The sequence below is a fragment of the Onychostoma macrolepis genome, chromosome 19, assembly GCF_012432095.1.
Source record: "Onychostoma macrolepis isolate SWU-2019 chromosome 19, ASM1243209v1, whole genome shotgun sequence".
Taxonomy (NCBI): domain Eukaryota; kingdom Metazoa; phylum Chordata; class Actinopteri; order Cypriniformes; family Cyprinidae; genus Onychostoma; species Onychostoma macrolepis.
This window is the reverse complement of record NC_081173.1, coordinates 27,740,852-27,763,628: the sequence shown is the minus strand read 5'-3', so window position 1 is coordinate 27,763,628 and position 22,777 is coordinate 27,740,852. Positions and strand designations below refer to the sequence as shown.

The window sequence follows — 22,777 nt, the reverse complement described above, 5'->3', positions numbered from 1 at the left end:
CACCAAAGCAAGTGTGACATGATATACAGTACAAGCTGCTTCACTGAATTCTACCTAACTGTTGGTACAATATAATTGGCCAAGCATGCTGGCATGCCACATTCTTCACCTACAGAATGTCAGAGTCATAAGAATAATATCATGTCTTTTTAATGACTGAATTTAAGATGACAACTGTAACTGGATCCATCTCGGAACATGTCTGCAAGATACAAAAATAATTACAGCTGCAGTAATTTCCTATTTTAAGAAAGGGAAGGGACACACTAGTGCAACTGATTTATTTCCACATTTATTTATTTATTAATTTCTTTGTCCGTAGGGTAAAATGGGGGTGTTCTGGCAAAAGCAAGGAAGAAGCTTTCAGAACTCTGAGTAGTGCAAGTCAAGTGGCCTAGAAAGTGGGTGATATGGCCAAGATCTTCTTTCATTGCTTTAAATGACTTCAGTAAAAAGAAATAAATTAGGGAAAAATACAATTGTGCATGAGGAAATAAACATAGACATATTTATCTTCGTTGCTTTCTTGTAGATTGATAGATTGATTTTACCTCTCTTTGTATATTTTTATGTATTCATTTATTTATTTGTTATTTTATTTAGCTTTGGCAATCCATAAGAATGATACATTTTTCATTTACAGAATTTTGATCTTAGTTCAAAATTTTCATTGGAGTAAAAGTAAAAATAATGTTTATTAATGCTTGAATTTAAGGGTTTGACTAAAAATAACATTCATAACTTCCATTTTGTTCCATTGTTACTGAGCTTCCATAATTCTGTATTGTGATGATGCCTAGACCAGTTTTGTGCTGGCATAAAATTCAAGGCATTGATGTTTAACTACAAAACCACCTCTGGCTCTGCACCCCTTTACCTAAATTCATTACTTCAGACTTATGTGCCCTCTAGAAACTTGCATTCTGCAAGTGAATGACACATTATTGTTCATCCCAAAGAGGCTCAAAATCACTTTCACGGACTTTTAAATGAAATGTTCCCTCCTGGTGGAATGACCTGCCCAACTCAATCTGAGCAGCTGAGTCCTTAGCCGTCTTCAAGAATCGGTTAAAAACACATATCTTCCATCTATATTTGACCCTCTAACTCTAGCACTCTCTATTCTAATTCTATTCTTTAAATAAATAAAAAACTTGTCCCTTTTAGACTTGCACTCTATTCATTTACTAACTGCTTGTTTTCTTAAAAAAAAAAAAAAATACTAACACTAGCTTCTATTGCCCTCATTTGTAAGTTGCTTTGGATAAAAGTGTCTGCTAAATGACTAAATGTAAATGTAAATCATTTCAAATACAGGGGCTTAGAGTTGGATAGTAATGAAGTACATTTACTTAAGTACACTTTTTGAGTATTATTTTTTTCTGGAAACTTGACTTTATCGTCACTACATTTGACAGACACATATCATAATTTTCACTATACACTACATTTCTATCAAGGTCCTCAAAGTGGAAAGTCGTTACTATGTAGCAGCTTTGAAAGTCAGTGGGTAAAACATGACTTTTTTCAGACTGTCTATCAGTAATCAGTGAAGTGAAGTTATTTCCCAGCATTTTTTTGAACACTGACCAATTGCAAATGTGATATTTATTTACAACAATTCAAAAAGAAGAAGTAAATATTGTGGTATATATTAGACACAATATTGTCTTGATTTTGCTAAATTGTGTAAGTGAAAATATTACCCATAAAGCCACAGAAGAACTGTTGTGTATCTGTACTTTCACTCAAATAATGGAATTGTGTACTGTGTTCACCTCTGCAGGGGCTACATTTGCCATTAAGTATATTAAGTCAATTTTTATTCACCTGAAGACTTCTTACAGAAAAGACATATTACAAAGAATGCACCAAAAACATTGATTTGATTTGAGAATTTATTGTTTACTGTGTCAGTTACAATAATAAAACAGTGGGTTTTGAATGAATGAGAGATCAGATGTGATCAGAACATTCCCTTCTTATATTTGTGGATTAACTCGGACACGTCCTCCTTGCACACCTTGATCCAGCCGTCCTCCTGCATGTGGTACACTAAAAGGTGCAAACATACCATCTTAAGTACAGCATACAAACAGTGTTCAACAACAACGTTGTTAATGAATGAATGAATTAAGAAAACAATACTGTAGAACAAAAAGTACGGTGACCGGGAGGGGACATGTTTGGTTCACTTATAGTTTTGTCGTGGCCACGAGATCTTAATTTGTAGGAACGTCATATTAACTCGTAGGAATGTGATATTATGTCGTGGCCTCGAGATTCTATGTTGAGGGAACTGTGGGATTACAAATTTAAGAATCTGTTTTAGATCTACTGATCCTATGTCCTGACATACAATCTAAGGTGAAATACATTGTATTTAGCATTTATGGTGAAGATGATGACATCAGATGAATGATTCTGTTAAACAAAGTTTGTAGCAAGAGGTTCCTGCCAGTTCCTGTTCTCTTATTGTAAGTCAAATGAGCCAGATACTGAGACTCTCACCTTTTGTTTGTAATGGCTCTTGATGCCCCTGCCCCAGTCTTTGGGCAGTTATGCTGATTAGATTAGGACTGGTTAAATGGGGCGGGTTGCTATACCTGAATACTTCATTTGCATGCTTTGTTTGAGGTCGTCACCTGTCTCCATTCCTAAACACTGCCCCCTAAATTATATAAACTACAATGTAACACTGCCTTAGTTAGGCTTTTGATGACTGCAGCGCCACGCAGCACGTTCTCTGCTGAAGATACCCAAGAGTCTCCTGGTCTTCGCTTTTGAGTTTCCAACGGAACAAAATATTTTCTAGTGGCCACGAGTTAATGCGTAAACAAACCTGTGTCACCATAGCAACCTGGGATTATCAGAAATGGATAAAACATTTTTATTAACATGAAACATTTAATTTAATATTTGTATATAATAATAATTATTATTATTATTATTAACTTGTTAGGGCTATATTTTATATTTATTTCATATAAATGTAGCTTAATAATTTATTATTTCCCCTTTCAATTAGTGTATCGCTTTACCTAATTAACGTTCTGAATGCCTGACAATTGTGCCAATAAAGTTTTGACTTTATGATTGTATTTATGCCCGTGTGTGATGATAAATGAGCGTGTTGTGTTTTCATTTACAAATGAAACTACGTGAATGATTAATTCCTCAACGAAACACTATAGTATTTATAATTATAGTCTATTAATTAGCCGAAATAAAATGAAATATATGTTAAATTTAAACTGCATTCCAGTAAAAATTCAAGTCAGCATAATCAAAGCTTTATTGGCATGTCAATTTACAGTAGGCTATTATTTACAAAAGTATTCAGAATGTTAAGTAAAGAGATCGAAATGAAGGGAAAAAACTAATATAAACTAATATAAAAATATAACCAATAACAATAGGCTAATACTACTACTACTACTACTAATAATAGCTAATTATAATAATAATAATATACAAATATTACTGGAAAAAGACTATTAGTTAATGGACTTACAAGACTGTGGGATGGATAATAATGTTTTCTTGTAGGCCTATTTTATTGTAGGCTATGTACTTTATGTAACATTTATTCATGATAAACTTCATTCGAATTCTGTCTAGATCGCACGCAAAACAGTCCGTTAGCTAAGGCCTATGGTTAATATAATAATTTAATAATGTAATAATTTCTATAGTAATTAATATAATAATTTCTTAATTCAAAATAAAATATTAATAAATCCATCTCTGATAATCCCAGGTTGCTATGGTGATGCAGGTTTGTTTATGCATTAAACTCATGGCCAGGGGCGGACTTAGTGATTTGGGGGCCCTAAGCAAATTCCAGGTATGGGGTCCCATACAATAACTATGTGTCCTTTTATGCTTAACCCCTATTTTGCTCGCTTGTTCTTGTTTTTAGTTTATTTATCCCTTCACAACCATTAATTAGTCTACTTGCTGCTGTTCTAAAGCCAAATTAGGCTACCTTATTTTTTATTTTTTTTCGGATCACAAAAGGAAGACATTATCAAAAAATAAAGAAATAAAGAAAAGAAAAATGCGTGCACTTGTCCATTTAATAAATTGTAAAAATGTTCAATCTTTTTACAAACATAAAACTATCTACTATGCAACTCATTCCATATTCCAAGTGTTTATAACCCTTATTTTGCTTATCTCGCTCTAGTTTATAGTTTATTTGTACCGTCACAACCAGTAATTTGTCAACCTGATGCTGTTCTAAAGCCAAATTTGGCTACCTTATTTTTGGAGATTACAAATTACGAAAAGATAAAAAAAAAAAAAACTTGCACTTGTCCATTTAATAAATTGTAAACCTTTCCAATCTTTTTACAAACATAAAATTATCCCAGGCAACTCATTATATATTCCAAGTGTTCTGAAGGCATACTGTAGGCTTTGCCGAGAAAAAAATCGAAAATGATTATTATTAAGGGAAAATCTCCAGTCGTTGCATTCGTGCATTTATACGAGTACGCGGCAGTTCGTGCCAGTGCGCCTTGGAGAAGCACACAAGAGAGTCATTTTGAAACATCAAGATAAATAAAATTGTGACTTGAAACACAATACTTTCTTTACTGAGGTGAATATCTATGTTCTGAGACAGTCAGACAGCCTAGCATGCGCGCAAAGAGCGCTTCCTCATAATCACTATAGCTGTCTCTCACTTCAATTCATTGCGATCTCACGACATTCCGTTAATAAGCTACACTGCACAATGAATCTCTTATTTACATCTACACTTTGTTATAATGAGATGATTCCCGAACTTGCAGAACTCAGCACTTGACAAAAACTCACATTTTGATCTGGTCACTGCGTTCAAGAAAACAGCGCACATGTCTGTGAACGGCTACATTGTTCAACGCTGCAAATATGTTTCGCCAATATCAGATGGGGCCCCCTGATTCTCCGGGGCCCTAAGCGGCCGCTTACCTCGCTTATTGGTTAAGTCTGCCCCTGCTCGTGGCCACGGGAAAAATATATCGTTCCCTCAACTTAGGCTCTCGAGGCCATGACGTCACATCGTGTGGCCATGACATAATATCACATTCCCATGAGTTAATATGACGTAGCCACAACAAAATTAAGTGAACCAAGCATGTACCCTCCCGGTCACCGTAAACTTATTACTGAAGACAAAATAGACATTTCTCACAGCTTTTGGTTTAAGCAAAATGGCACATCAAGTTAATATTATTAAAAGAACAAATGTATATATTTACTGTTAAAGAAGGTGTCAGTCTCAGGTTTATTGTTAGCCAGTTTGTAATACACTGCTGTACTTACGGTTGACCACACCACCAGAGTAAGCGTCTCTGTGTGTGGCATGAGCTATACCACGACGGCCCAGCTCATACGCCTCCTCTACAGTCATATCCTCACGATAACCGCTGTCCACTACACCATACGCATAACTGTTCCCACAGCCAGTGGAGAACATCCGGCCGGAGAGACGAGTGCCATCATCATCTACATAGTACAGACCTGGACCCTGATGTGAGGGAAAACATAATATGAACATAACTGAAGATTATGTGCGCAGCTGTGACGCATAGAATATGTGACACCAGATCTTACTGAGAGCATTACAATATTATTTTATTGTTTTATTTAATACTGTTGTATAATATTATATGCTTATACTGAGAGCACCCTGAAAATATGCTAATAAGCAAAAAAACACAAAAACAGTTCTACAGTAATGGCTAAAAATATCAGCACCCTTGGTACATATGATCAAAGAAGGCTGTGAAAATTAATCTGTATTTGTTAATCCTTTTGATCTTTTATTAAAAAATTCACAAAAATCTAACCTTTCATTGGATAATAAGAATTTAAAATGGGCGAAATATCATTATGAAATAAATGTCTAATACACATTGCCCACAATTAACGGCACCCTTTTATTCAATACTTTTGAAACCTCCATTTGCCAGTTTAACAGCTCTAAATGTTCTCCTATAATGCCTGATGAGGTTAGAGACACCTGACAAGAGATCAGAGACCATTCCTTCATCCAGAATCACTCCAGACCCTTTAGATTCACAGCTCCACGATGGTGCTTCTTCTCTTCAGTTCACTCATTTTCTACAGGGTTCAGGTCAGAGGACTGGAATGGCCAGCAGAAGCTTGGTTTTGTGCTCAGTGACCCATTTTTGTGTTGTTTTGAGGTTTGTGTTTGGATTATTGTACGGTTGGAAGATCCAAACATGGCCCATTATAAGATTTCTAACAGAGTCAGTCACTTATTGATTTTTATCTGTTGGTATTTGATAGAATCCATGATGCCATGTGTCTAAACAAGATGTCCAGGACCTCCAGCAGAAATATAGGCCCACAACATCAAAAATACAGCAGTATATTTCATTGTACACATGGGGTACTTTTTATCCCTGTGTTCACCAAACCCATCTTGAGTGTTTGCTGCTAAAAAGCTCATTTTTTAGTTTCATCTGACCATAGAAGCCAGTCCCATTTGAAGTTCCAGTCGTGTCTGATAACTGAATATGCTGGAGTTTGTTTTTGGATGAGCGAGGAGAATTTTTCTTGAAACCCTCCCAAACAACATGTGCTGATGTAGCTGCTGTTTGACAATTTTTTAAAAGGTTTTCTGACCCCGAGACTCAACTATTTTCTGCAATTCTCCAGCTGTGGTCCTTGGAGAGTCTTTAGCCACTCAAACTCTCCTTCTCACCGTGCATTAGGACGATATAGACACACGTCCTCTTCCAGGCAGTTTCATAACATTTTATGTTGATTGGAAATTCTTAATTATTGCCCTGATGGTGGAAATGGGGATTTTCACTGATCTAGCTCTTTTCTTAAAGCCACTTCACTCATTTGTGAAGCTCAATTATCAGAAATATATTCTTTGGTTTTTCTCATTGTGATGGATGATTAAGGGAATTTGGGCTTTGTTTTCCCTCCTATTTATATTTCTGTGAAAGGAAGCCATGGCTGGATAATTTCATGTTCATAATCACCCTGGAGTGCTCATAATTGTGAATATGGATGGGAATATACTTCAGAGATATTTTACTCATAAGAATTTCTAGGGGTGCCAATAATTGTGTCCAACGTGTATTTGAGAAAAACATTTATTTCATAATGATATTCCCCCCATTTTAAATTCTTATTATCCAATGAAAGGTTAGATTTTTGTGATTTTTTTTTAATAAAAGATCAAAAGGATTAACAATGCAGATTAATTTTCACAGCCTTCTTTGATCATATTTAGCAAGGGTGCCGATATTTTTGGCCATGACTGTATATAAACACACATTACCTGTTTGTCCCAGCCGCAGATCATACTCCCCATAGACAGACCCATGCCTCTGTATCCCAGCATCATGTTGGACAGCAGTTTAGAGGCCGCAGACACTGAGATCCTCTGCTTGTTACGCAGTTTGTAAAGTCTGTTTTTAAATCACATAATTACTAACATATTAATATATTGATAAAGAATAATTGCAAATATACACTCTCAGAAAATGAGGTACAAATCTGTCACTGGAGTGGTATCCTATAAACAAAAGCTAAAAGATACATCTTTTGTACCTTATTTACCCTAAATGTTACATACTTAGTTCCTTAAAGGTACCATGTTAGTACTTTAAATGTACATAATAGTGCATAAAGTGTACCTTTTACAGTAAAAAGGTACCGCCCCAGTGACAGCTTTGTATCTTTTTTTCTGAGAGTGTAGGAATCAACATTGTGGGCTTCTGCACACTTGAATTTCTTAAGATAAAATCACAACAGTAATGGATGAAAATGCATTTTCAATTCCTCGGGAACTGTGGTCATTAACCACACATTTCTACATGAGAATTTTAAATTGAAAGAAGAAAAAGAGGTGATAGTTCACCCCAAAATGAAAAGTCATAATTTACTATGATTTACTCACGTCATTCTAAACTTTTATGTCATGATCACTTTTTTATAATGAACAGATCGAAATTTAAGTATTTATTCACTTTAAAATGAGTAAATCAATTAAAACACATTTACAGACTACAAATATGATGACACAATCCTTAAACATCATGATATGTGATCACATCATGACATACGAGAACCAATTGAAGTTTGTGTCGCCATATTTGATGTGGTCTGTGTACATGTGCATTGATCAATATTTTGATTTAGGCTTAAATTTCAATCTGTTCATCATAAAAAAGTGTTGCTTCATGCTTTTATGTCTTTTTTGGAGTTTAACAGTTTTTTTGTTTGATCCCATTAAATTGAACATTCCTCAAATAACATTGATCATTCTTTTGTGTTCAGCAGAAGAAAGTAAGTCATACAGGTTTGGCACGACATGAGGGCGAGTAAATGATGACAAAATGTTGTATTTTTTGGGTGAACTATCCCTTTTAATCTTTGCTGATGCGCTGATTATTTTCACATGATGTGAATAGTATTTTTTTTAAGACTGTTCTTCTAATAATCTTTAACCAAAGCTTTTGACTGAATGCATTTTCTGACACAGCTGAACACTGGTAACTTCATCCTGTGAGCAGATGCTCATCCCCTTCATATGCATGCTGAGACAGACCTGCACTCTTTAGCCAGCAGTCTCTCCCAGTACTGACAGTCTGCAGCGCTGCCGGACATGGTGCCCAGCAGGTAAGGGTTGATCTCTATCACTTTATTGGCCTCCTTTGATGCTGCAACACATCGGAAGAAACATCATGATATAGAAAAAAATACAGTTTGACAATTGTGTTTTATTCTGAATGCTGTTTTCAGTATGAATGACAAGCTTTGTACTACGGTGTGAGCTTGCTTCCATGGAAGAGTTTATCCACTTTAAAACTGTATGGATGCTTGCTTACCGATGTATTTTCCAGCTGATGCTCTGGAGTCAACGGCCACAATGACTCCATGACGGAACTTAAACGCCAGGGTTGTGGTGCCATGATTCAGATCTATGGAAACGCCATCCTCACAACTGCATGATTTCAGAAACTTGGAGGGCTGATGGGAACACAGCATATATTACAAGGCAGGATAATTCATATTTACATGTTTTTTTTTTTTTTTCTTAAATGTTAGTTTTTGCTGTTGCTGAGACTCTGCCCCCTATGTTTCAATAAGCAAATTAACCCTAGACATATTCTCAATATTCTTGCCATATAAGCAAATCAAAAACCTTTAAAATGCCATTTTAATTACATATTACATGCTCTATACAATTGCTGAAGATAGTATACAAAACTGGAAAAATAAAGATTTGTGTATCAAGGGATAATTTTTTTATTAATCTGTTCAACATGTTTGGGTGCGAGCATGGGTGTTTTTATGCTGTCTATCACATAACACCGTAACAATGTGTCTATAATATTTAGTGAAGAATTGATATTAATAAAGTTACTTACGTCGACTCCAACAGGTACCGCGAACTCCTGGCATTTGGTCCCAAAACTATAGTGATTCGACCGATCGAGATGCGTTTGCTTAAAGCCAAACTGTGATGCGGAATTATATCCACTTACATCCGAAAGAGCCATTCTTTATATAAAGAAAGTACAATTAATGTAATTCAGACAGTAAAAACGAAATGGCCTAAGTGTATTTTACATGAAGGAAACACGATCCCATGCGGAAGACAATGATTTCGAAACCGAAAGATTTAGTAGAATAGTTAATAGTTTCGATTACGACCAGAAAATATCTTATATTATAAAACTATAATCTATAACTTCGAATAACAGCTGTAAATTCATTTCTTCTATTTGTCTATTTTATGTTGTTTACGAGTATTTGCGATAAACATGATAATTTTGAGATTGTCTGAGGAAAATGTTCTGTATAAAGCTGGTTGACCAATAGGAGCGAGAGTCTGTCAGCGTCGTCAGTATCTGGGTAGATTTACCCGATGCAGGTTAAGACCAGGTTAAACTTTGGGAAAGTGCGGAAACGTAAGGACACCCTATTGCGGGTTGTTGAGTTTAATGTCTGAAACTGCAGAATAAACTATTTTATAAAAAAGATTGCAATTAGCCTAAATGAACTAATGAACAGAGTGACCCTACTTGAATGTATCAGTAGCCTACTAATGCTGTTCAGTTGTCTTTTTAAAGGCCATTGACTGAACTTTTTTTGCGCTTTTCTTTAAATGTCCTTTAATTTGATATAATATGTGACCCTCTGGACCACAAAACCAGTTTTAAGTGTCAATTTTTCGAAATTGAGATTTATACATAATTTGAAAGCTGAATAAATAAGCTGTCCATTGATGTATGGTTTGTTAGGATCGGACAATATTTGGCTGAGATACAACTATTAGAAAATCTGGAATCTGAGGGTGCAAAAAAATCAAAATATCAAAATTTACGGTAAGAAATTTACAAAATATCTTCACGGAACATGATCTTTACTTAATATCCTAATGATTTTTGGCATAAAAGAAAAATGGATAATTTTGACCCAAACAATGCATTTTTGGCTATTGCTACAAATATACCCCAGCGACTTAAAACTGGTTTTGTGGTCCAGGGTCACATATGGTTGCTCTCTCTCTCTCTATATATATGTAGCATGCCCACTTTTTCGAAATGGAACACAAGGACCAAGAGGCAAGTATTTATGATTTGCAACATTGTTGTTTTGAAATCTCTTTCATTTGGCTTTAATCATTCATTTGAGCATATTAAATAACCAATAATAGCAATATTTCACGAAATATATTTGGAATTTATTTGTGTTATTTATTTATTTTTATTTTTTGTCAAGTGTTGTGTTTACTAAAACAGATCTTTGTTTCTAAAACATAAAAAAAAATTGCTGTGCAGGGCATATGCTGGAAATTGTAATAGTTTATTGATGATTATTAGTCCACTAGCAGCCATGGAATTATGCGAACAAACATCAGACATAAAAAACACATTTTACACCACAATCTGAATTGTTTTCCATTTGTTTGTCAAAACAGTAGCTGAGTTGAAACGATCCTCTTCCAGATCACATTATAACATCACAGGGTATTCCTTGGCTCAGCTGGATCCTGCTGTTTCCATCATTTGAACTGTCTCATGCACTAACTCCAGCTCCAGCTGATTCACGGTTTTAGTTAAAACCGGTGTTGTACCTGGCTTATATTTGTACTTTGCCTGTCTGTAAGAGAAAGACAAAGAGAGATCAGTATATTACCAATATTAGGCATTAGGCACAATTAACACTAACCTTTAAATATGCATTGAATTGCTGTGACATTATATAATTTTACAGTAAGTAAAAATGTGTTATTTTATAAAAAGAAAAAAACATCAAAACCTCAAGAATGACAAAAATGCTGGTGTTTTTTTTTTATTTTTATTAATTAATTTTTTTTACCTCTTATAGTTATAAGGGACTCTCGGTGAGGTCTGATATAGTCCACCCCTCTTTCGTAATCACACACAGGTCTATGTTGTTGCCTGATCCCAGGTCACTCATGATCCCTGCATGGATGGCATCGCTTACCAGTGCCTTGGCCTCCTCCAGCTAAAGGTTGAATGAAAGACAATAGTGACAGAAAGATGTAGTTTCATACACTAAACAAAATGTAAAGTACAGTTTACTCAAAACTTCTTTTGCACAAGCATTTTCACACAATTTTTTCAGAAAATGAAGTAAAATATACATTGTGATATATTGAAAAATGTGAGTAATTCTAAAGCCTTTCAATTTATAGAATAACTTTGAACTTTAACAACAAGATTTAAAAATAATCTCAAAACATTAAAAAAACATACAAATCTTGAATTGTCTTACAAGGTTAACTTAAAGGCACATTTTAAACCAATCAGATCAAGAACTAAATTCTTATTGTCTAATCTGTGAGACATGACCTTTAAATATTTATTTTGGAAACAAAAGACAGACCCACACGGACCTCAGCACATAAAACATGATAATGGTGACAAACGATGACTTTTTTTTTTTTTTCACACAAACTCCAGGCATGTTACAGAACTTTACAACAACATCTGCAAAAGAAATAGTGAAAATTGCACTTTTATACCACTGAAAAGTACTAACTTGTGGATAAACTAGCTTTCCTACATTTGAATCAGTACTTGAGAACTGCACTGTAAATAACATTTCAAAGTAATACTTGTAAGTTAGAACTTTCATTTCTACATATTTGAATTGAGCACACAAGTAGAATACGCTTTTCAAGTTAAAGGGGTCATGAATTGAGAAATCAAATTTTCCTTGATGTTTTGACATGTAAGAGGTCAATGTACATCCTAAGAGTTTCAGAGCTCAAAACTTCCTCGTTAGTCCAAAAACAACCTTTTTTTGAAACCAAGATCAGAAAAGACTCGTTTTATATTTTGTCACATTATGACATAATAGTGCAATGAAAGCCCGCCTCTGCAGAATCAGATCAACGCCTACTTCTACATCATCGCATATTTGGCCCCGCCCACTGGAGCATTAGTGAAATGATAAGGAGAGAAGAGCAATACAGGATCACTGGACTAAAAAAAAACACATTGCCTTCCAAAGGATCCTAATCCTAGGAAAGTGATTATTTATTTTTAACTATGTGGATGTCTCAGCAGAGCATTATTTGTTTGTTCAGTACATTTCACTGTGGATTCTTTGGTAAATCAGTCGCAGTTTTGGCACAGGCTTTGCAAACAGACTTTTACTGTAAGATAAGGGCCTGATAGTAATACTACAACATTTAAATAACCGTGTTAATTCTAATGCATAATCTTAAATTATATACACAAAGCGATCAAAGAACGCTCCCTTTCTATTGCTGGAGCTGTAAGTCACATAGCATGAGTGTATATTCAGTGACGCAGTCTACACTGCACAATGAATCTCTTATTTACATCATGTTTGCACTGTTAGTTATGATGAAAGCATCTGTGAAAGTGCAAAACCCGAGTTGCAATTACGAGAGTACTGCATTCATGCACTCAACAGTTTGTCATCGGCTACAATCGAGTCTGTCCTGTGCACTTCGATACTGTCTGGTTTGGTTCAGCTACAAAATCAGACATCAGAAGACTACAGAGAATGGTTCGGACTGCTAAAAGGATTATCGGTGCTCCCCTGCCCTCCATCCAAGAACTGTATACATCCAGAATGAGGAAAAGGGCTCAGAAAATCACTCTGGATCCCTCACATCCAAGTCATCCCCTTTTTGAACTTTTGTCATCTGGTCGGCGCTACAGAGGCCCAAATACCAGGACAGTCAGACACAAGAACAGTTTCTTTCCCCAGGCAATCTACCTCATGAACAGTTAAATGTTCTCCCATTGTGCAATAAAAGTATGTGCAATAACCTTATACTTATTTATCACCCTTCATAGTACATCCCTACAACTTTTTTTAATTTTTTTATTCTATTCCTATTCTATCTATAGCACACCTGTACATACAATTTATTCCTTTTTTGTGGTTTATTTATATTTATGTATGTGTATTTTATTCACATCTTATTTTTATTATCTGTGTGTTGTTGTTGTCTCTGTGTACTGGAAGCTTGTGACACTAAAACAAATTCCTTGTATGTGCAAACATACTCGGCAATAAAGCTCTTTCTGATTCTGATGCTCATCACTGCAACCTTTCATGCGACAAGAGTAGATCTGAATATAATGCTATAATCAACACTCTCCATGATTAGTTAATCTCAACAGCTGTAATAGTAAAAACGTAGTAAAAGTTTTTGAGAGAGCTCCACATGTAATACTTATTTGATATATAAAAATGTTAGCCAATCATCGCAACACTGAAGTCTCACAGCAGACACGCCCCTTCAAACAGAGCTTTCAAATCAGAGGGCTAAAATCAGGGTAGAAAATGGCTTTTTATTTCTAAACTATGACAATATTTGATACACAAATCATATAACATTATAACTACACCTCAGGAAACATTATCATATGCAATTCATGACCCCTTAAACCAACTTATTGAGTGTAGAAAATACAATTTTTTTCTGTTGCATTTACTTCACCTTGAGCTACAGGAACAGTAATATTGACATTAGGAAACGTACAATAAGCAGGTTCAACAAAAAAGCAACTTACATCCATGTTTGCTTTGAATCTGTCCTCTAGTATCCCCATAGCAGGCAGTTTACCAGATCCTTAAAACGCAGAAACATAGCTGTGATTATTCACTTGAGAATTGATCACATATGTGACCCTGGACCACAAAACCAGTCATAAGTGTCAGTTTTTCGAAATTGAGATTTATACATAATCTGAAAGCTGAATAAATAAGGTTTCCATTGATGTATGGTTTGTTAGGATCGGACAATATTTGGCTGAGATACAACTATTTGAAAATCTGGAATCTGAGGGTGCAAAAAAATCTAAATACTGAGAAAATCACCTTTAAAGTTGTCCAAATGAAGTTCTTAACAATGCATATTACTGATCAAAAATTAAGTTTTGATATATTTATGGTAGGAAATTCACTAAATATATTCATGGAACATGATCTTTACTTAATATCCTAATGATTTTTGGCATAAAAGAAAAATTGATAATTTTGTCCCATACACTGTATTGTTGGCTATTGCTACAAATATACCCCGGCGACTTAAGACTGGTTTTGTGGTCCAGGGTCACATATATGCAAAAATCTATGAATTTCCATTGTGAAAGCAGAGCAAGTAACATTCAAGACTATAGCTTTTTGAAAATCTTTTTGAAAATCAGTTAAATGTGCAGCATTACTATATATTTTCATCTAACAGAAATACATATTGATCTCAATTAGCACATTCTTAAGTAATAAGTTAATCAATCATCAATTGGATGTCACATACCCATTCCAAGATATGGCACCTTGTCCATGCTCCCATAAGGGCCAACCGTGTACAGGTGACTGCCAGTGCAGTCAACACCGCCTAAAATCAGATGAGCTCCAATCATACCTCGATACCTGAGAAACAGTATCATAAGCAATTAAACATTAGAGAGTGATATCACATAAAACACAGCCTTATACTTCAAAGGTACAAACATACATGTTCACACAATGTTTGTGTGATAACAGGTGAAGCTAATAATACACAGTCTGCAGTCTGCACACACCTGAAGAGCATGTCTTGTAGTATGTTAACAGCCATGATGACTCTTGGGTTCCTGCCACTGTTCATGGAGAAAATGGTGAGGTTTGATGACAGCATATCTGTTGTCTTCTCTGTGTCCGCAGCTGTTCCTGCTCCACAACAACTAACAAAAATAAAATAAAATAATTTATAATAAGTTACATGCATTTTTATAATTATTTGCTTTATAAATGATGTAAATCTGACATTCTTTTTTTTTTTTTTTTTTTTAAAAAGCCCATAGACATTAAACCCTTTTTTTATTTTTTATAACTGGTGCAGTTTGGGATTAAGGGCTCCAACCTTGGATTTTTAACCCTTACTGTTACTTACTATATATTAGGTGCAATGTAGTGAATCTTGGCACACTTTTTATCTGCAACTACTTCATCAGAGGTGGCTCTTGTGTCTGCTCCCAGAACTACACCATCCTATACACACACACACACTCACTGTTTAGTCTGACAGAAACAATATATGACAAATTATCATGTTTTGATATTCTGGTTACCTTATAAACCAATCCAGCAATAGTGGTGCCTGTTTTCATGGGTTTTGGTGCCTTGATTTTCCCCTCTTCTGAGCCATTCTCCAGTACAATATTTCTAAATGAAGAAGGAGATTTGTGTATCATATCGGAGATTGCAAAGAATCGTCATGTCAGAACATACTTTTAAAAAGTTTTACAGAATGTATTTGATGTATGAAGATTACTTTAAAATCGATTCTAAAAGACAATGTACGTTTTCACACTTTCACTTTTGTTCCGACACCGTGAACCAATTTTTACGACGATGCAAAGTGTATTTTCTACATTTTACGCACAGCATTATCATAACATGACTGTATCAAGCCTAATTCCTTCTTACCTTGTGGAATTGTCGAAGTTAAAACCAGACAAAGCAGGTTCGAGGACGCAAGAAAGTGCCATGTCTAGAATCTAATCGGGAACTGTTCTCTGCATGTAATGCGAATCTCGATCGCTAGGTTTGCTGTTTCAGACGAGCGCGTTCAGTCACAGCCGAGAGACGCGAGCTCGAGACATTTATCCACAATTTGTATGTCGAGTTTGTAATAATGGACAGGCATCATTCACACGCACAAGTAAAAGGTGTCAGCACCGGCGTAAGTAGACTATTTATCGTGTTTATATATGACTCTCAAACCTTTGTAGCGTTGTTTGGAAAACTGACGCGAAATTGATTTTAAATACGCGTCGCCGAACAGGCAGGTGCTGTTTATCTATCGTCTTACTCTGAGACGACGTTATAAAATACTCTTTTAAATATATTACAATTTTCATCTGTGTAGTTGTGAATCTGCAGTCCAAAGTATAACGTGGCTAAAGTTACTTTCGATTTCGTGGATCTATTGTGGCATGATTCTTCAGGACGAGGATAGTGTTGAAATATCAGCCTCCATCTGGAGAGATCTAAAGTTTTAATTATAGACTGTGACATACATTCCTACTTATCTTACGCATTTTTGCATGTAAAATAATGGTAGAAGGTGTAGGGATCCTTCCTTGATTAATTTTCCTTTTGACCATAGATGTCACTAAATCTCACTTCAACACATTTATTGAATGGCTCTTCTTAATTTTTATTTAACATCAGCATTTGTGAGATTTGTTACACCTAAACAGTTAATATGGCAACTGATCTATTCTTGGCATTGGACAATTGTGATATTGGAAATTGAAAGGTATTTTTATGTTGTTATGGGAGATTTGTGTACTCAGTATTTAGTTTAGATTTGTGTGTGTTTTTTTAAATGTATTTTATAATGTATAAGTTGGCTATATATTTTTATGTTTTTATTTATAAAATTATATTTTTTGTAGTAAGTGTCAAATTTATTATAATTTATTTACATTTTGTATTAATGATACTTCTATTTTTTTTTTTAATGAATTATTATTTAATTATTTATTTTTTAGACCACCATTCTTGCTGTTAAGTTCAATGGAGGAGTTATCATTGGGTCTGACTCGAGAGCTTCTATGGGAGAGTGAGTAGGCTGTTTTCCAACAAATTGTTAAATTGCATAACACACAATTACACCTCTTTTAACTACAATATAACCTTTATTACAGATCTTATGTGTCTTCCAAAACCATCAACAAGCTGATCCAGGTGCATGATAGAATATTTTGCTGCATAGCTGGATCACTGGCAGATGCACAAGCTGTTACCAAAATGGCCAAATTCCAGCTGTCTTTTCACAGGTCTGTTTATTTCTGCAGCATTTTTAGGAAGAAAGACCAAGCTAATAAGTTAGAAGAATTGTCTGTGGCTGTAAAATCTTTCTGTGACTTTAGTATTCAGATGGAATCTCCTCCTTTGGTAAAAGCCGCAGCATCCATCATGAGGGAACTTTGCTATAGTAATAAGGAAGAGCTGCAGGCGGGCTTCATCACAGCGGGCTGGGACAGGAAGAAGGACCACAGGTGATGCTCTACTAAACACAAACTAAGAACAGAGGATCTGAATACAGTTCTGCTTCACAATCTCAAAGTTGTATGCATGCAAATAAATAAAAATAATAAAGAGAATAATATAATACTAACAGCACCAATTTGGATTGAAAAAGATTACCTAGCGAAAAAAAAGTACAGAAAAATCATGTTTTTGTCTATGTATTCAAATGTTATACAAATCTCTGCAATGCAGATGAATGACATTCTCTTTTGCAAATGTGTTGTCTTTGCACAGATATACGTAGTGTCTTTGGGAGGAATGCTGCTCAGTCAGCCTTTCACCATCGGTGGATCTGGCAGCACGTATATCTATGGTTATGTGGATGCCAAATTCAAACCTGACATGAGTTTAGAAGAGGCTATGCAGTTTTCCACAAATAGTAGGCTACATAGATTTTTGCAATAAAAACTGTTATAGACATATATGTCCAGCGAATAAAAAAAACTGTTTTAAAAGCTGATGGTTAATGTTTGTGTCTCTACAGCTCTGGCTCTGGCTATGGGTCGGGACAATGTTAGTGGCGGTGTGGTTCACCTGGTTGTGATCACTGAAGCAGGAGTCAAGCATATAGTTGTTCCAGGAGATAAACTGCCCAAGTTCCACGATGAATAGAACACAAATATTACCAACGTGGATGGTTCTACAAATATCACTACTTTGTGATTGGATGTGTGCAGATTTATGATTTTGCTAAAACGTATTTCTCATACCTCTTTTGTTATTCATAATAAATAAAGATATATATATACGGTGTGATGTCCCTTTCTTACATACATGACATAAAATGCATATTATATCATTTTTAGATCACTTCATTTAGTTATAGAAAGAATTGCATAAACTGAACTACACATTGTGGATATGTGCAAACAAACTGGCAAGAGGTGCTTTCAGAAAAGACAGTGTATGAATTGATCTATTTTTCCTATATCTTTGCCTCATGAATGTGATACCTGGAAGGGCCCGGGAACCCATACAAGATTACCTTTCAGTCTTAGACCATAAATTTGAAGAAAACGCTAAAACATTGTTTTTATATTTAAGTAAATAAAGCAGAGCAGATTTAGTATATTGAGTTTAGGCATTACATTGAAAATTGTAAGCTTTTTCTACATTTGTACTCAATTTGTGTAGAAATTGAAACTAGTTTAGGCCTATACGCACATAGTAGGATTGTTTGTAATATTTATTAATACCAATAGGAAAAAAAATAAATTATGAATGTATAGATTTATAAATTTATGAAAATGTAATTTTCAGAGGTAGGGCCTTTAACATTATGTAAAATCTACTTAATTTGATGACACTTGCGTTCCCAGCATGCACCGGGGTATAAATAATTAAGTTGAATTTTCACTGTTTGACAGTTTTATTTGTTGTTTTTACTGTAACGTGTAATTTTCAAAATCTAATCTAATTTGTCTGTATCAAGTAGCTTGACTTTTTAACATGGTAGGCTATTTAAAATTCAGTCATATAGCCTACTTGCTTCAGTCTGTGATGAGCACAATGGGAAGTAGCCTAACTTACTTTAGTTTCACTTTCTGTTATTGACAGAAAATGGAGGAATAATGTAGGCACATTAAAATGCTACAGGCCTGGCAGTACAAGAAAGCGTCTTTTTTCGCAATCTAATTCATTTTCTCGCTGTTAAGAGCTTCGTTTGAGGTACGCAGAGCTATCGAGTATCGAGTCTCTTCTGGTGTCAAACACAGGCAGGTTTGCACAGGACAGGTAGTCGCTTTCCATCCATTCAAAATGTCGGAGGAAATGTTTCCAGAGCCGGAATGGCTATCTGAAGAAGTCAAAACCGGGGTGAGTTATCGCCTCATGTGCTTTAAAGACTCGTTTATTTCAAGCTGCATAAACGTATTCATTAGCGAAACGTGTTTTAAATTTTACATCTAAAGCTGTTTACGATAACTAGTTCAGTCATAACTTGCTTCAGCATTTATATATTGTAAGTAAAATTAAAACTCGCCTTGGCATAGGCTATATATTTTGAACACAGATGTGTTTGCCTTTTTCTTTTTTATCCCATTTTAGACGACCATCATCGCGGTTACTTTTGACGGTGGAGTTGTTCTTGGCTCAGATTCGCGCGTGTCAGCGGGGTAAGAGACACCTGTGGTTTATGAGAAGATGTAGGCTAAGATTTGCACCATAAATGATTAGTCTGTACAAAACTTGTCACTGAAAGTTTAAAACATCAGAATAACAAACTACTTAGGACCTTTTATATAAAATAACATAAACTCATTGGAATTTTACTTTACAAAACACAGACACACATTAGTATCATTCATTGATAATTATTTATTCAGTTAATATTTGAAATAAGATTCATAGAAAAAATATATTTCTTTGTAAACTGTTCTCAGGGAGTCAGTGGTGAATCGTGTGATGAACAAGCTCTCCCCGCTCCATGACAAAATCTACTGTGCTCTGTCTGGATCAGCAGCAGATGCTCAAACCATTGCTGAGATTGTCAACTACCAACTGGATGTGCACAGGTATTTAGCACCAATGTACTGTTATTCTTTGAGTCTAGGCTATTTACCTACGCATCGGTGCAATGATTAAAAAGGGAACATGCTTCATTTGCAGTATCTCATAAATTTGCTGAATAATGTGTCTTGACAGTATTGAGGTGGAAGATGACCCACTGGTCTGCTCTGCTGCTACTCTGGTGAAGAACATTTCATACAAATATAAAGAGGAACTATCAGCACATCTTATTGTTGCAGGGTGGGACAGAAAAAAAGGAGGACAGGTTCGCTCATTTTTGATTTTATTACAAATTGTTTTAGTTAATGTGTATAACAGATCATTTTGAAACAAATTGTACATTTAAAATATTATAATAATATTATTATTGTAAATGTGGTAATTTGTGCCTCATTCCACACAGGTCTATGCAACACTGAGTGGTTTGCTGACTAGGCAGCCTTTTGCTATCGGTGGCTCTGGGAGTTTTTACATTAATGGGTTTGTGGATGCAGAGTACCGAAAAAACATGACAAAGAGAGAATGCCAAGAGTTTGTAGTGAATGGTAAGTTTGTCAGTGCAATATACAACTGCATAAATAAAAAAAAGTGATAATTTAAAACAAGAGAAGGTATTATGTGATAAATGCAAACCAATCATAGCATGCATTATCATTTTCCAAAGTGTAGCCTATTGCTTTTAGATTTTAAAAGATTCAACACTATTGTCTTGTGCAGAAAACAGATCCAAAGAAATACAAAAGCATCTAAGACGTGCAACTGTCATGATACAGTTTTATTTGATGACGAGGCATTAGTGTTTAGATTTCTCCCATGAGTGCCAGTTTTATCAATGTGGTGGATTCTTCTGTGACATTACCTCTGCCAAGAGACTGATTGTATATGGACTGCAACTCCTTGAAAGTGCTTCTTATCATACTTTCTTGATAACTTGTACTTAAAGACTGTAAACCAATGAAGATCATGACAGGACTTTGGATAATTCTAAAGGATTTTAAAGTTTTTTTTATAATCAGTGTATCTATTTAATCTATTATACTAATCTATTTTGAATGTGCATTGTACTGTTTTGTAGTGTGTGTTATTACTAATGGACCTTAAGTCTGGAAATAAAGTTGAATGAATGAATGTACTATTAGATGTGAAAGCCTTTTCACCTCTCTCTCTCTCTGTAGCTCTCACTCTGGCGATGGGTCGGGATGGCTCAAGTGGAGGCGTTGCATATGTTGTTACCATTGATAAAGATGGAGCAGAAGAGAAGTGTGTCTTAGGAAATGAACTGCCCAAATTTTTTGATCAGTGAATTAAAGGACATTGCTCATATTGACAGCATGTACTTGTAACCTGCGTACAGCAGGACAAAATACTGCATAAAATTGCTAAATTGTTTGTATCACTTGAATTAAAAACACAAACGCCTTTTGTGACATTCTTTGTTCAATTTTTCTTAAAAGGTTTGATAATAAAAAAGTAGGCTTTTAGTTGTCTAATTCTAATACAAAAATCCTTTCTGTCAAATATTTAAACAAAGTCAAAACAAAATACATAATGCAATGCATAACCTTTATGGACCCTTTTCACATTTCTGGGGTCCTCAGAGCTGGGGTCGTCATGCTGTAGTTGTGTAAACTTATACTGGTGAATGGAAACTACTAATTATTACTACAACTAATAATACAAATTATACAAATAGCATTCCCATTTGCACAAATAGCAAAATAAAACAGTGTTTCTTTGACTTCCCAAAAAAGGGAAGAATATAGAAAGATTGATTACACTGGTCAAAAGAGAGAAAGATGTCAACTCTGTTACTCCCTTGTTGTATTAGAAATACACATGCAGCAGTGTTAACCAGTTTTCTGTCATTCAATGCAGGGCCGGCCCTGGCCAATTTGCTGCCCTAGGCAAGATTTTACCTGGTGCCCCTTGCCTCACAGCCCATTCCACCAATAATCATTGTGTTCAAACATTCACACAGAAACTGCAAAGCTAGATATTTCAAAAGTGCATCTGAAGAGAGAAATGTAGGAGTATACGTGACTTTTGGGTGTTACATTTTCTTATTAAAAAAAGCTGATGACAGTGAAACTGTAACACTTACAATAAGGTATCTTTTAATGCCAAGGTAATAAACACAATGTAGGGTAACTGTGTACAGTTGGAACAGAAGGACAATTGAAACACCTTAAATAACTTGCGTGCACATCACTGTATAATTTGCCTGTGATTTTTGCTTTACATGTGTTTTAGCATCCTCTTTTATCATGTAAAATTTCAAGGATGTATAATTCTCCAATCTAAAAAATTTAGTACAATGTCTATTTTTAGGGATAAGAATTTTACTTCACCCTCTCCCTTTCGCATTAACTTGTACTTTCATGAATGTAAAACTTAACTGATATTTGTAATCTTTAATCAGTGCTATAAAATAAGATATTTCATAGCGTCCTTCGGTAGAAATCTGGTCCCCCTCTCCCTCGTCGGGCCCTTGGACTTAAATATCTTCCCCACACCCCGGCGCCCCTGTTTGTAGATATTATCGATCATAATTTTATTTGTAAACAGTTTTATAGTAAAAATTATAGTATGGGTCAAAATTATCGATTTCTCTTTCATGCCAAAAATCATTAGGATATTAAGTAAAGATCATGTTCTATGAAGATATTTTGTAAATTTCCTACTGTAAATATAT

At 35.0% G+C, this 22,777-nt stretch overlaps 4 protein-coding genes across 4 annotated transcripts; 2 read left to right on the top strand and 2 right to left on the bottom strand.

Annotated features, from left to right (window-relative positions):
* Positions 1 to 1,880: 1,880 nt before the first annotated feature.
* On the bottom strand, positions 1,881 to 9,848 carry psmb8a (proteasome 20S subunit beta 8A). Its single transcript, XM_058753632.1, has 6 exons — positions 9,408 to 9,848; positions 8,865 to 9,006; positions 8,585 to 8,696; positions 7,313 to 7,442; positions 5,314 to 5,518; positions 1,881 to 2,055 (listed from the first exon to the last, which is right to left on the bottom strand). Exons 1-6 carry the CDS (start codon positions 9,537 to 9,539, stop codon positions 1,967 to 1,969), a joined length of 810 nt encoding a protein of 269 aa, XP_058609615.1. The 5' UTR covers positions 9,540 to 9,848; the 3' UTR covers positions 1,881 to 1,966.
* A 981-nt stretch (positions 9,849 to 10,829) lies between these two features.
* Positions 10,830 to 16,122, bottom strand: psmb13a (proteasome 20S subunit beta 13a). Its single transcript, XM_058753631.1, is given in 10 exon segments — positions 10,830 to 11,145; positions 11,365 to 11,383; positions 11,386 to 11,409; positions 11,412 to 11,514; positions 14,067 to 14,125; positions 14,813 to 14,928; positions 15,081 to 15,221; positions 15,431 to 15,528; positions 15,609 to 15,702; positions 15,967 to 16,122. Coding segments are annotated over 10 exon segments (837 nt in total). The 5' UTR covers positions 16,029 to 16,122; the 3' UTR covers positions 10,830 to 11,024.
* On the top strand, positions 16,087 to 18,321 carry psmb12 (proteasome 20S subunit beta 12). Its single transcript, XM_058753633.1, has 5 exons — positions 16,087 to 16,222; positions 17,037 to 17,107; positions 17,193 to 17,324; positions 17,418 to 17,956; positions 18,062 to 18,321. The coding sequence occupies exons 1-4, from the start codon at positions 16,175 to 16,177 to the stop codon at positions 17,548 to 17,550; spliced, it is 384 nt and encodes a 127-aa protein (XP_058609616.1). The 5' UTR covers positions 16,087 to 16,174; the 3' UTR covers positions 17,551 to 17,956; positions 18,062 to 18,321.
* A 790-nt stretch (positions 18,322 to 19,111) lies between these two features.
* On the top strand, positions 19,112 to 21,512 carry psmb9a (proteasome 20S subunit beta 9a). Its single transcript, XM_058753687.1, has 6 exons — positions 19,112 to 19,392; positions 19,624 to 19,691; positions 19,959 to 20,090; positions 20,221 to 20,350; positions 20,489 to 20,630; positions 21,261 to 21,512. Exons 1-6 carry the CDS (start codon positions 19,336 to 19,338, stop codon positions 21,386 to 21,388), a joined length of 657 nt encoding a protein of 218 aa, XP_058609670.1. The 5' UTR covers positions 19,112 to 19,335; the 3' UTR covers positions 21,389 to 21,512.
* Positions 21,513 to 22,777: the final 1,265 nt, after the last annotated feature.

Coding starts and splice junctions, on each gene's coding strand:
- psmb8a (XM_058753632.1), bottom strand. CDS start 9,539: ATGGCTCTTTCGGATGTAAGTGGATATAATTCCGCATCACAGTTTGGC. Junction 7,443..8,584: donor CTGCTGGCTAAAGAGTGCAG/GTCTGTCTCAGC, acceptor ATTTAAAAACAG/ACTTTACAAACTGCGTAACA. Junction 2,056..5,313: donor CTCTGGTGGTGTGGTCAACC/GTAAGTACAGCA, acceptor TGCACCTTTTAG/TGTACCACATGCAGGAGGAC.
- psmb9a (XM_058753687.1), top strand. CDS start 19,336: ATGTCGGAGGAAATGTTTCCAGAGCCGGAATGGCTATCTGAAGAAGTC. Junction 19,393..19,623: donor CTGAAGAAGTCAAAACCGGG/GTGAGTTATCGC, acceptor ATCCCATTTTAG/ACGACCATCATCGCGGTTAC. Junction 19,692..19,958: donor GATTCGCGCGTGTCAGCGGG/GTAAGAGACACC, acceptor AACTGTTCTCAG/GGAGTCAGTGGTGAATCGTG.
- psmb12 (XM_058753633.1), top strand. CDS start 16,175: ATGGACAGGCATCATTCACACGCACAAGTAAAAGGTGTCAGCACCGGC. Junction 16,223..17,036: donor TAAAAGGTGTCAGCACCGGC/GTAAGTAGACTA, acceptor TTTATTTTTTAG/ACCACCATTCTTGCTGTTAA. Junction 17,325..17,417: donor TTCCAGCTGTCTTTTCACAG/GTCTGTTTATTT, acceptor CTGTGACTTTAG/TATTCAGATGGAATCTCCTC.